Here is a 13,958-nt window from a genome sequence, read left to right as displayed (position 1 = left end):
TTTTGCTCTCTCTCCTCCCCCCCCCCCCACCCGTCCATCGCCATGGCAGTGATTACTGTGAACTGAACTGAACTTTGCGTCACTTTGAAACCGGTCATTTACCCCTAGACGACGATAGAGCTTGATTGCTCCTTTAATCCTAATTCTGTGTACATGTGTGTTTATCATTGCTGAACTGTTGCATTTATATCCTTACTATTAGAGTACTGTGTTGCTTATTTCTCTAATAAAACTTTCTTAGTTCCAGTAATCCAGACTCCAACTGAGTGATCCATTTCTGCTGGTTTGGCAACCCAGTTACGGGGTACGTAACACTATGTACTGCTAACTTTGTGCTCTTGACACTTTGTGAAGCTGTTGAATTAATATTGACAAATGCAGCACTAATTTGATACAAGAAACCAGAAATAAAGGGAAATTTTTAAAACTGGAACTTCATTCCTTAGAATTAAGAAGATGCCAATGTGTTTTCTGTGCCTTACACCTTGGTTTGAGGAAATGTTGTCTTGTTTCGATATAACATAAGTGGGGTTCTCGTCCGCGATTTTGAATGCTAAATTTGGGACGGAGTAAATTGATTGGGTTAAAATTCCCGAAAGAAAGAAAGGGCAAACAGCAGAAATGGAGATTGAGGAATTTCTAAAGGCGCCGACCTTGGAGGCATTAGAGGATGCCAGGAAAGCGGAATTGGCAGCTGTGGCCAAACGGTTGAATCTTGTTAAGGGGAAGTCGACAATGAGGAGAGAGGAGATGCACAGAGCTATCTAGAGCACTATGTATCTAAAGGTGTGTTTCCCCAAGGGAGCTGGAGGTGGTGTCTATTGAAAAACCTGCTGAAGACACAGTAGAGATGCAGATTGAAAAATTGAGACTCGAGCACGAGTTCCGGGTACGGCAGCTAGAACATGAAGAGAAACAGTTAGAACGACAGTGGCAAGAGAGAGAGAGGCAGTTGGAGCGAGAAGAGAAGCAGTTAGAAAGGCAGGAGAAAGAGAAACAGTTAGAACGACAAAGGCAAGAGAGAGAGAGGCAGTTGGAGCGAGAAGAGAGGCAGAGGGAAAGGGAATTTGAGCTGGAGAAGTTAAAGATAAGGGCAGAGCAGGGGCCCATGCTGAACCAAGGTGGAGGGTTCAGGGCCACCCAGGAGGTTAGGCTGGTTCCATTTGACGATACCGATGTGGATCGGTACTTTCTCCATTTCGAAAAAGTTGCTACAAGTCAGGACTGGCCGAGGGATAAGTGGGCTGTTTTGTTTCAGAGTGTACTAAAAGGGAAAGCCCAACAAGCTTACTCAGCTTTGTCCGCGGAAGATGCCCAGAGGTATGAGGTGGTGAAAGAGGCCATCCTCAGGATTTATGAGTTGGTCCCGGAGGCATACCGGCAGAGGTTCCGGAATGCGAGGAAGCAGTGGGACCGCACGTACTTAGAGTTTGCCCGTGAGATGCAGACATATTGTGAGCGTTGGTGCAAAGGGGATGGATGGGGATTATGACAGACTGCTACAGCTGATCCTGATTGAGCAGTTTAAAGGTTGTGTCCCTGAGGGTATGAGACCCTACATAGATGAGAAAGAGGCAGCCATGTTAGCCGCAACTGCTAAGTTAGCGGATGAGTACACGTTGACGCATAATATGAAGTTTGCCCCGAGTAAAGGCTACCAGAAGGGTAGTCCGGACGGCGGGGAGAGTCCACCAGAAAAGTCAGAAAGTAAGCCGGGGACTAGTGAGAAGGATAAGGTAGACCGGGAGCAGTCTGGTAGGAAGTCTCCTGGGGTCATCTGTTATAATTGTGGGAAAGTCAGACACTTTGCGTCCAGGTGCTTTGCCCCAAAGGAGGAGACGGGAAAAGGAAAAACGGTGATTTTGACTGGCTGTATCGAGCTGGTAAACGAACCGCTAGGAGAGGAAAGGTCTGCCAAAGTTCAGGAAGGGCGCGAGAGGTTTATCTCGGCCAGATTGGTGTCAGTGAAGGAGGGGTTAAAACCAGTTCCAGTGCAGATCTGGAGAGACACGGGAGCGTGTCAGTCATTGATATTGAAGAGTGTATTAGGGTTTAGCACAGGGACCCAGACTGGGGAGGTCAAGGTCAAAGGTATTGGGGAAGGGACAGAGGCAGTCCCTTTGCACCAGATACACCTACAAAGCAACCTGGTCTCTGGACTAGTCACGATCAGGGTGAGGCCCGAATTACCGATGAAAGGCGTGGAAGTCTTGCTCGGTAATGACCTCGCCGGGAGAATCGTGTTCCCAGCCGTGAGATTGACAGGTCAGCCTGCCAGCATTGAGGCCCCGCCCATGGACTCACAGGTTCATCCCGGGACTGCCGAAGTAAATTTAGCTGAGACGTACCAGGAGGAGGTAGAAAGTGAAAAGAAGGAGTGTAGTGAAACAAGAGGTAGTGAGGGAGCTGAGACAGACTTAGCATTAGCCAGGAAGGAATTTGTGCAGGCGCAGGAGTAAGAAAAGGGGCTGATGGTTTTGGCGGAGACAGCTCTCTCTGACGCAGAATTAAGAAGGGGGCCAGTAGGCTATTGTGTGGAGGAGGAAGTGCTAAGGAAGAAAGGGAGACCAAGTACCGTACCCACAGATGAGGAATGGGGGGTGGTGCAAAAGAGTTATGGGGATGAGATTTTTAACCTGGCCCACAAGGTACCCCTTGGTGGACATTTTGAGGTGCTGGAGGAAACAGTTGGTGGAATCATGAAAGAGGTTTACCGGCTGCACAGGAGGAAGGATGTTATTGATTATGGCAGACGTGAACTGAGACGGTCACAGGCTTTTGATATCCTAACAAACCTAGTCGGTGTTAGCGCGGAAATCAATGAAGCTAGGGTCCCCCTGATAAGAGAAAAAAACCATTTTGAAAAGATGAGCATGGTATCGACCAGATGGGAGAAGGCTATTGTTTTGGCCAGCTCTGCTGATAAGGTCTCTCCCTTAATCCCCGAACAAAGCGACTCTTTAGGAGAAGTAATTAAACGGCTCGCACACGTGTGTTTGATTGTCCCGAGGCGATGCAAAGAACTGGGACGTTGGGTGGTGTTTGTCATGCTGGGTCAGCCTAGTGAGCAACACACCTATAGAATGAGTGATTCAGTGATGAAAGGGCTGACGAACACAGAAGTGTGTATTGGTGATATGATACGGCTCTCTGAAGTCAGCTTGATAGTGAACCTTGAAAAAAATGAGTTCGGCCACATGAAGGTCACTTATCTGGGAATTGTGGTAACACAGGGGCAGCTAGCAGCGATGCAAGCTAAAGTGCGGGCTATCTCTGACATCCCAACCCCGACAGACAAGAGGGCCCTCAGAAGGCTCTTGAAGATGGTGGGGTACTGTAGGAAGTTTTGCAATAACTCTGCGGTTACTACCCCTCCCCCTCCTACTAAGCCCTTGCGAGAGAAAACTAAATCGGAATGGGACGACCCTTGTTGTTGTGGTCTGGGACGAAACCCAATGAGAGGTTACATTGATCGCAATTCATCGGTGTTTTTGGCCCCTATGAAGTTTGCTAAGTTGGAGCCTGGTTTAAGGGATTATTAATAACACATATAAAAGGAACAGAAAATGTGATTGCTGACTGTCTGTCAGGTGTTGACAACTTAAAATTCGCCGTATTAGCCAAATAGCTGGTGAAGATGTATATCTGTGTGTATCAAATAATGTATTCATGTTTGTAATTTTTACCCCGGTAAAAATCCTTAAAAGTGAGGGGTGTGACGAAAGTACACATAGACTAAGATGTTAACTGTCCTGTGCTGGCACCAGTGGGATCAGCAGTTGGTCTGCCACCTGTCTTCAGGAGAAACAGAGATAAGGAAGACAATGGAGCAGCATTTGGAGATGTTAATGAAGGGACGGGAGAGTTTAACAGAAGGAGACACGGTCTGAGAGCTGTCAAGATCGGCTCCTCTTTGAACCCTGAACTGTTTGAAGTGATGGACAGGCGATACCCCAGCAGGGGGATAAAAAGGGACAGGTTCGCTAAGGCAACACACACGACACCACGAGGTAACGAGACCCTGGAAGCGGTGCGCCTCCCACAAGTCGGTGGGAGTTTTGGAGGGCTGGTCACGGGACCAAGCCATAGACGCACAGGGTGGAAAGGTACGATCGGCGGGAACCTGGTGTGTGTCCGCCCTTGCCTGGGTGCCAGGTTCACCGCAGAGGAGCGATCGTATCTGAAAATGGAGGGGTCACAGTCGGTGACCTCAGAAGACATTACAAAGGGCTCGCCCGAAAGCTGACTGCGAAGGATATCGAAGGTCTGTGTGGAAGCTGTTTGAATATTCATTCGCTTTTGCTCTCTCTCTCCTTCCCCCCCCCCACCCGTCCATCGCCACGGCAGTGATTACTGTGAACTGAACTGAACTCAATTGAACTGAACTTTGCATCACTTTGAAACTGGTCATTTACCCCTAGACGACGATAGAGCTTGATTGATCCTGTAATCCTAATTCTGTGTACATGTGTGTTTATCATTGCTGAACTGTTGCATTTATATCCTTACTATTAGAGTACTGTGTTGCTTATTTCTCTAATAAAACTTTCTTAGTTCCAGTAATCCAGACTCCAACTGAGTGATCTATTTCTGCTGGTTTGGCAACCCAGTTACGGGGTACGTAACACTATGTACTGCTAACTTTGTGCTCTTGACACTTTGTGAAGCTGCTGAATTAATATTGACAAATGCAGCACTAATTTGATACAAGAAACCAGAAATAAAGGGAAACTTTTTAAACTGGAACTTCATTCCTTAGAATTAAGAAGATGCCAATGTGTTTTCTGTGCCTTACACCTTGGTTTGAGGAAATGTTGTCTTGTTTCGATATATACTATATGGTTATATACATAATATACATGTATATAGTTAAATGACAATAAACTTGATTTGACCTGACTTGACTTTTAGGATTTCAGTGAAGTGTTAGAGTGAGTTTTTTTGGGTAGGTGATTTGTTTACACTTAAATGATTTTGGCCACCAGACTTCTATTTTAACTGTTTGACAATGCACTTCCTAAAAGGGTGTGAACACCAGGTGCTTCTGGCACCGTAGTTCCGTAGTTTGACCTGATGCTGTAGTTTCAAAGACAGTATTATCTATACATTAAAAATATTAATTGTCTTCTATGTTAGCACATACGCCAAATAAATGTATCGTAAACTTAACTTACTTTCCTAAAGGCTGTAGATACCAACCCAGACACGTTGGCGTCGGAAGGAAAGGATGGTGTGATTTGTCTGTGTGTAGCTTCAATAGGAAGCATTATCTATGAATTGTCTATAACTTTTTAAGTAGCGATTGCCTTTGTGTTTAGCATAGAAATATCGAGCCCACATTGAGCTAGCAGACCTTTCTACCGAAAGCATCTCCATACGTAGATGTCTGCTGTACCTTGTTGTGTTAAATAAAGAAGCTGCTTTGTATCTACCAGTGAATCTGTCTCTCCGGTAATTTCATCCACGTTACAACATGAAGCAAGGGAAACTGCGTAAGTGCAGAAAAGCAGCAGAGATAAAAGATCAGCAATCAGCTTATTGAATGGCACAGCAAAAAGAACTTAGTAGCCTTCTTGTTCTTCTGTTTCGGATACAATGTTATGAAGCTATTAAGAATTAAACAAGGGTCATAACAGCACAAGCATAAAAGGTGTGTTCAGTGTCACTCTTCAGCAAGAGATCCAGTCACAAGATTCAGCGAAAGAGCTTATTGGAGATGAGGGGGAAATTTTGATCTCAAATGGGAACAGCTATTGAACTCACTTTTGAAGTTTGACTGAACCAGTGAACAGATCAACAGTGAAGACAGAATTAAAGGAAGAAATCAAGGGACAGAGAAGTATACCTTGCAGGATTAGAACTAAGGCTTGGATTGTGTTGAGTGCCAACCAGAATCAGGCGAATGGCCTCTGTTTATGTTGGATTATTTCATCTAACACCCACCAAACCAAAATCAGAATCAATAACCCACATCCGTGCCATAATCAATGCATTCTGCAGAGATGAGCTAAAATAATTAAAGACACAATCCATATACTGATCGCTGCTCTAAATACATTACCTTGATGGCATCTAACCATAGTCCCTGATTGTATCTTGTCATGCATTGCAGTTCAGGCAGAAAACCAATAGTTGTCGAGAAGTGGGAACCTTATAAACTGAAACTTACAATATGTACTAAATTTAAAAGTTGATTTGACCATATTTCTAAACATTTCGAAACAATTCCACACAATCAAACTAACTGCTTGTACACATATCACTGATTCTGTAAATCACTATTTACAAAACAGGTACTCTTGACAACAAATTCAAAACAGTATTCAACACAGGAAAGGCATGAGCCAGAAATCTGTAATGAAAATGGAAAATATTAGAAAGGCTCAACGGGGTGGGCATATGTTCACATTCTCTCTGAACATGATGCTTTCATCTGCTGAATACTTCGAGAAAAATTGTTTTTGTTTCAAAACAATGTTTGATTTTTCATTTTAGTTTCTGGAATCAATTGTGCACAGAAATCACCACTGCTAAATAGTTGATATTTAAATAGCTGATTTATAGTACTGATATTCTGTGACAGATTTCAGTTAAGCTATTACAGCAATCGATGGGCACTGAAGTGGAAAAAACCTTGTTGACGGTTATTTCCCTTGATTTAAAAGGGCATCTATAAAATCAAAATGACCTTAAATATTTTCTTTGCAGCAAGCACAAGGACAGCTGTTCTATAAACAGCAATGTGGTTAAGCAAAATGAAACCACAGATATTTTTCTTATTATTTTGGCATTCAACAATTCATTCTCTCATGAAGGCATTAGCCCCTTAACCAGAATAGACTTGATGGCTACTCTCAACAATTTTTAAAAAACAAGCAGACTTACGGTGAGGAAATGATCCTCGACAAACAGCCTTGTTTAATACTGTCACCAGAAACATATGGCAGTTTTTGAAGTCAGATTCCATTTTCTCAATAGATTCAATCCTAGAAAAAAATAAAAGGTGGTGACATGCAACTTCAGCTCTAGAATCAGTTCCACATATGTGTTATGTTTTCTATAAATTTCTGAGTGAGATATAAATATAAGTAAATGGAGAGAGAGAGAGAGAGAGAGAGAGAGAGAGAAACTGCAGTCATATCTACATACTTTTTTAGATTAGTATATCATATACCTTTCAATTTATCAGGCCAGGCAGCATCAATAGGAAGAAGTAAAGTTGACATTTCGGTCCGAGACCCTTCGTCAGGACTAACTGAAAGAAGAGATAGTAAGAGATTTGAAAGTGGGAAGGGGAGAAGAGATCCAAAATGATAGGAGAAGACAGGAGGGGGAGGGATGAAGCTAAGAGCTGGAAAGTTGATTGGCAAAAGGGATACAGAGCTGGAGAAGGGGGAGGATCATGGGATGGGAGAAAGAAAGGGGGAGGGGTGCCCAGAGGAAGATGGAGAGCAGGCAAGGATGATTGAGAGAGGGAAAAAAAGGGAGGGGAAATAATAAATAAATAAGGGATGGGGTAAGAAGGGGAGGAGGGGCATTAACAGAAGTTAGAGAAATCAATGTTCATGCCATCAGGTTGGAGGCTACCCAGACAGAATATAAGGTGTTGTTCCTTCATCGTGAGTTCCTATATTGGTGAGACCTGACGCAGACTGGGAGACCATTTCGCTGAACACCTACGCTCTGTCTGCCAGAGAAAGCAGGATCTCCCAGTGGCCACACATTTTAATTCCACGTCCCATTCCATTCTGATATGTCAATCCATGGCCTCCTCTACTTTCAAGATGGAGACAGGTTGGAGGAATAACACCTCATATTCCGTCTGGGTAGCCTCCAACCTGATGGCATGAACATTGAATTCTCTAACTCTGTTAATGCCCCTCCTCCCCTTCTTACCCCATCCCTTATTTATTTATTCCCCCCCCCCACTTTTTTCCTCTCTCGCTGTCCCTCTCACAATCACTTCTTACCTGCTCTCCATCTTCCTCTGGGCTCCCCTCCCCCTTTCTTCCCCCCCCTCCCGAGGCCCCCATGATCCTCCTCCTTCTCCAGCTCTGTATTCCCTTTTACCAATCAACTTTCCAGCTCTTAGCTTCATCCCTCCCCCTCCTGTCTTCTCCTATCATTTCAGCTGCCCCCCCCAATCTCTTACCATCTCTTCTTTCAGTTAGTCCTGACGAAGGGTCTCAGCCCGAAATGTCGACTGTACTTCTTCCTATTGATGCTGCCTGGCCTGCTGCGTTCCACCAGCATTTTGTGTGTGTTGCTTGAATTTCCAGCATCCGCAGATTTTCTCGTGTTGCCTTTTCAATTTATACCAGCCTTTCACACCTTACCGCAAAAAGTGTAATCATTCAGTGTACTATTTTGGTTGCGAAGAATCCTCAAATAATATAGTTGCAAGATCCCTTCCATTGCTCAACTACAAAGCAGAACATACAGGCAATAATACATGATACAAACACAAATAACTGTAGATTCTGGAACCTGGAGAAACACACTAAAAAATGGAGGAATTCAGTAGGCAGCATCTATGGAGAGAAATGGACGATGGACATTTCGGGTCAGTCCAGCTGAAGGGTCTTGTCCTGGAAGGTCTATTTTTCTCCCTGGATGCTGCCTGCCCCTCAATTCCTCTGGCTTTTGTGCATTGCTGCAGGTAATAATGCATAAATTTAAAAAAGGTTTACCGCAAATAGGTAATATCTGACAAAGTTATGTAGAAATGAAAACACTTCATAAGACCTATCCTTGAAAAACACTGAACCCATGATCAAAATAAAAATTACATACTTTGTGATTTGTTATACCAGGTGCAACAGAACTTTAAAAATAATATGAATAAAAAGATATAAAATACATTTTTTCTATGGCCAACACTAATTCAAAAGATGATGCAAAAATAGCCAAACAGTTGGAATGCATCACTGTAACACGGAGATCAGGAAAACAAGTCAAAGTTGAGGAATGCGCACAGCAATTAAATGTTCAAGATCGGTAATCTAGAACTCTACAAGACGACCAGGTGCAACCTACTGAAGACTATCTTAAGAATGATAAAGCAAAACCGAGTGAAGTAGAGATAAAGTCGGATGCATGTCAGCTCCGGCAGGGTTTTCAAGCCATCACTTCCTACTAAGTGAAACTTAACATTATAAATGGCTGTTAGTCTTCATTCCCAGATGAGCTCAACACTCATCTTTCAAGAGGGTGAACATTTGCAAGGCCTCAAGCCCCAATGGTATATCCGGTAGGACACTGAAAACGTGCAAATCAACGGACTGGAGTGTTCAAGAACATCTTCAATCTCTCATTGCTGCAGTTGGAGGTTCCTACCTGCTTCTAAAGGTCATCAAACCTACCAGTGCCCAAGAAGAGCAGAGTGAGCTACCTCATGATCATTGCCCAATTGTCCTCACATCTACTGTGATGAAGTCCTTTGAGAGGCTGATCATGACTAGAATTAACTCCTGCCGAAGCAAGAACCTGAACCCATCTCAATTTGCCTACCACAATAGGTCTAAAATGGATGCAATCTCATTGGCTTTCCACTTAGCTATGGACCACCTTGAAAACAGCAATACCTATTGAATGTCAGAATGCAGTTTATTGATTACAGCTCAGCATTCAACACTATCATACCCTCAGTACTAATCAACAGGCTTCCTCTGCAACTGAATCTTTGACTTCCTCGATGGGAGAGCACAATCAGTGCAGATCTGAAACAACATCTCTTCCTCACTGACAATCAACAATGGCGTACATCAAGGATTTGTGTTTAGCTTGCTGCTCTACTCTCTCTACAACCATGTCTGAGTGGTTAGACACAGTGCAAGCACCATCTATAACTTCATTGATGATACAACTGTGGCTGGCAGAGCCTTAGAAGATGACGAAGAGGCGTATGGGAGCGAAATAGTTCAGCTGGTTGAGTGGTGTCACAAAAACAACTTTGCACTCAACGTCAGTAAGACCAAGGAATTGATTGTGGTCTTCAAAAGGGGAAAATCGAGGAAACACACACCAGTCCTTAATGAGTGGTCAGCAGTGGAAAGGGTGAACAGTTTTAAGTTCCTGGGTGTCAACATCTCTGAAAATCTATTCTGGGCCTAACATTACAAAGAGGGCAAGCAGGCAGCTGTATTTCATTTGAAGTTTGAAGAAATTTGGTATGTCACCAAAGGCTCTAACATATTTCTAGAGATGAATCATGGAGAGTGTTCCAACTGGTTGAATCACCTTCTGGTATGGAGAGGCCACTGCATAGGAATGAAAAAAGCTGCAAAGGGCTGTAAACTTAGCCAGCTCCATCATGGGCACTAGTCTTTCAACCATTGAGGACATCTTCAAAAGTTGGTGCCTCAGAAAGGGAGCATCTACCACTAAGGACCAATACTAGACAGGACATGCCCTCTTCTCATGACTACCATCAGAGATGTGATACGGGAGCCTGAAGACACACACTCAGCGTTTTAGGACCAGCTTCTTCCCCTCCACCATCAGATTTATGAACAGACAATGAACCCATGAACACCATTTCACTATTTTTGCTTTCCTTCTTTGCACTACTTACTTACTTTTTTAAATATCTATTTCTTATAATAAGTTATAGCATATTTTAAGTATTCCACCATTCTGTTGCTGGAAAACACTAGATATCACAACATATGTCAATGATAATAAACCTGATTCTGAACCTGCAGAATATGATAAGACATTATTTCTCATTTTAAGAAATTACTCCATATCAACAGAACAAAATACAAACACATTTTACTCCATTTTAGTAACTTCTGGGCTGTTTCAGTAATGCTGAATTTTCAATAGGTGGAGGATTGAAAGAAGAATTTTAATGTACAATTGCCAATATTTAAAGATCATAAACATAAGATACATGCTACGTACTTTGAAGCTCCTAAGCTAGTTTGCCAGCGATCTGCAAACATTAGAACCAAATTCAGAACTTTCATGATTGCTTCCTTCACAAAGCTTATCTGAAAGAAATTTCGTAACGCATTTATTAAATACCACATGTAACAGCATAATCTGTTCAAGTGACTATAATTGAAATATATTAGGCAGATTTGAAAGGATTTGTTTTGATAAAATTACTTACTGGCTGTCTTTCTGATTACTGCAACAATATTTCATGCAAAAATGTTATATTACTTGTTAGAAAATTCCTTCTAATTGTTACATGGTTAAAATCTACCTCAAAAGCCGTTTCAGAACATCAAGATTCAAATTTCAGGGAACCTTAAACTCGGAACAATCAAATTAGCTTACTTTTTCCCGCAGTAAACAACGATCATAAATTGTAGATAAATATCTGTAATGAATTTTTATCAGTTGGTCCAAATCCTTAGCTTCCTCAATTTGGTGCTGAAACTCCAGACCTGTACTATGTAATATCTAAAAACATAGTAAAGAACAGTTAGTATCAATTAGTTATTGAGTAGTCATATTTAAAAACATACATCATGTAAAATATATGAATGTTACAGTAAATATTACAGCCTTGAAACAGAAATCAATGGATTTCAAAATAGTTAAAATTAAAAATAAAATTGTTATGTTTTACTACATGTATTATTGCTTTCACAATGTGACAATTAAAATAATTATACCTAAGTTTGTAACAGTGCGAATGTTTGCTAGATAAAGAAACCAATCAGTCTCTTGTAGATTTTGATGCCATTTATCAATGTAAAGTTCCTTCCAGTTAAATGAGTTAACCCCAAACCCACTAAATTTTGCATTTTTTAATATGACGAAGTTAGGTTACAGCTTAATAAACCACATAGAAGTATTTCAGGGTAACATGCTGCCAAAGCACATGAGTGTTTACAGACAACTTGTATAGGTATAGTTCATACTACTCACTTTTAATAAAATTAAATTACATCAACAGAAAAAAAATCTGCTTTGACAGGCAGTTAAATGTAAAGCTGTATTGCTGTTATATGGGAATTTAGGATGACAGAAAATTCCAATTATTTTCTCATTAATTTGCCTATAGCTATTAATTTCAACAGAGTTAAATATTTTAAACTTAGGATTTATCCACCAAAAAAGCTGAATCTGAAGCAGTTTTATTATTACTGACATATGTCATGAAATTTGAGTTTTGTGTCAGCAGTACAGTGCAAAATATAAAAATTACTATAAGTTACAACAGCCCAATTACAACCATTTCCATGTCTCAAGTGGCAGAAGGTTTAATAAACAGAGAAGAAGGGAAAAAATAAATTAGGGCTTAGTTTACTGCACTTTGGAGGTTGGTTTGTCAAATTTTTCAAAGCGATGCAAGCCCTGTGTTCTAGGCTTGCAGTGTCTATTGTGGGCATATGCTAATTCTAGGCACATGGAGTTCAGAAGGAGAATCAATATGAGGGCTTAAACAGATACCATGAATGAACTAAATTCTTCTGTCACAATCTGACTGATTTGAAATACTAAATTTATAACATTAAAATGAAAACAAACTACCCTAGAAGAATTGACAAAAAGAACAGATAGTGCTTTGAGAAATTTACATAGGGAAAGATGTACAAATAAATAAAAAGAAAGAAACAAGCTAACATGTTAATTCTCGGAAAAGTGAAAGTAAAACTCAGCTGCAAAGAAGTTAACACATCAGACAATTACCAGGAAAAAAAATCAAATTTATGTTGGCAAGAGTAGAATGGTTTATACTTCATCAGAACAATCACTACAATAATTTAACTTTTCTCATTTACAAAGAAAGCCTCACCCGGGTCATAATATAATTATGTAAGCTGTTGACAAAATGCATAAGTTTAACCCTAAGCAGAAACATCCTGTGAATTTGCTGTCTGACAGATGTCTTCTGTGCTTGAAATGACCAACTGGAATCCTTAATAAGAGTTGCTTGCGCTTTATCATAAGCTTCATCACATTCTGTAATTACAATTGTTTGAACAATAAATAATTTTATAGTTCACAATGTACATACACATTACAATGCATTTAAAATTCCCATGGAACAGAGTTTGAGGTTGTCAAATATTTTGTTCCTTCTCGGATTTTTTTCTTCACATTAAATTCAAGTAAAATGGAGCAGGCACAACGGACCTAATTCTGTTCCTATGTCTAATAGTCTTCAATTTTTTTCTCCTCTCTGCAAATTATACGCAGGGCAATCTGAAAATTTAGACAGCTAGCCATCTAGTTAAGGACAAGCAGTATATTACTCCCTCATCAAATTAGATGAACTAAAGTTAAAATTGTGAGAGAAAATAAAGAAAACAAAGTTAGATTAAATGAGAGTTTAAAAAGTGGATAAAAAATAAAAATTATTAAATGTTAATCAGGAATGTTTTACCTGAACTGATTTCCTCTTCACTTATCTAGGGACATAAAGCATGGCAACTGCTGCAGCTGAGGTTTTTAGAGAGTTAGTTGAATAAGTATGGAAAGCTTATTTTCTCAGTGCCTGCAGTCCAATAATACCCACGAGCAATTGAAAATTTTGAACTGATATTTTAAAAAATTTTTACCCAATCTATTTAAAAAGGAAAAGACTCAGACTTTTATCAACATTATTCATGCCAATTCAAAGCTCTCTGATTTTATTAAATGATGTAACAAGCTCAAAGACCTGATTGGGCAACTCTGTTCCTGTTTCTTATGTTCCAATTAGCTGTAGGTAAATTAAATTGGTCTTTCATCTGGTACAATTTCTACAACTCAAATTAATCGCATAAAAATAACCAAATCAATTTCTGGGAGAAGATTTAATACCAAGAATCATTCAAAATTACAGCAAATGCCTAAAACTCTCCAACTACATTGAATAAAATGACATGGATAATTTGGAAAATAATAGCAAATGCATTTTTTTGGTAAGTAGATTCATGCAATTCAATACTCAGACAAGCACTATTACAAAACGGCATCCCAAGGAATGGAAATGGATAGAAGAAAGACACATTTAT

At 40.6% G+C, this 13,958-nt stretch overlaps 1 protein-coding gene across 4 annotated transcripts in view; it reads right to left on the bottom strand.

Annotated features, from left to right (window-relative positions):
* The window catches only part of tubgcp5 (tubulin gamma complex component 5), an 81,139-nt gene that overhangs the window by 3,379 nt on the left and 63,802 nt on the right, over window positions 1-13,958 (bottom strand). For 2 of the 4 annotated variants that reach the window (XM_072262711.1, XM_072262712.1), the window contains 4 exons: window positions 12,755-12,921; window positions 11,287-11,412; window positions 10,906-10,994; window positions 6,886-6,986 (listed from right to left, as the gene is read on the bottom strand). In XM_072262711.1, coding sequence (XP_072118812.1) covers window positions 6,886-6,986; window positions 10,906-10,994; window positions 11,287-11,412; window positions 12,755-12,921 — 483 coding nt within the window. Of the gene's footprint in view, window positions 1-6,885; window positions 6,987-8,152; window positions 8,423-10,905; window positions 10,995-11,286; window positions 11,413-12,754; window positions 12,922-13,958 lie in introns of those variants that run through there. The other 2 variants (XR_011886552.1, XR_011886551.1) reach the window with 2 other exon arrangements.

Source organism: Mobula birostris, chromosome 7 (assembly GCF_030028105.1).
Source record: "Mobula birostris isolate sMobBir1 chromosome 7, sMobBir1.hap1, whole genome shotgun sequence".
NCBI classification, from domain to species: Eukaryota; Metazoa; Chordata; class Chondrichthyes; order Myliobatiformes; family Myliobatidae; genus Mobula; species Mobula birostris.
The sequence above is the reverse complement of the archived record's forward strand: the minus strand, read 5'-3'. Positions and strand labels throughout refer to the sequence as shown.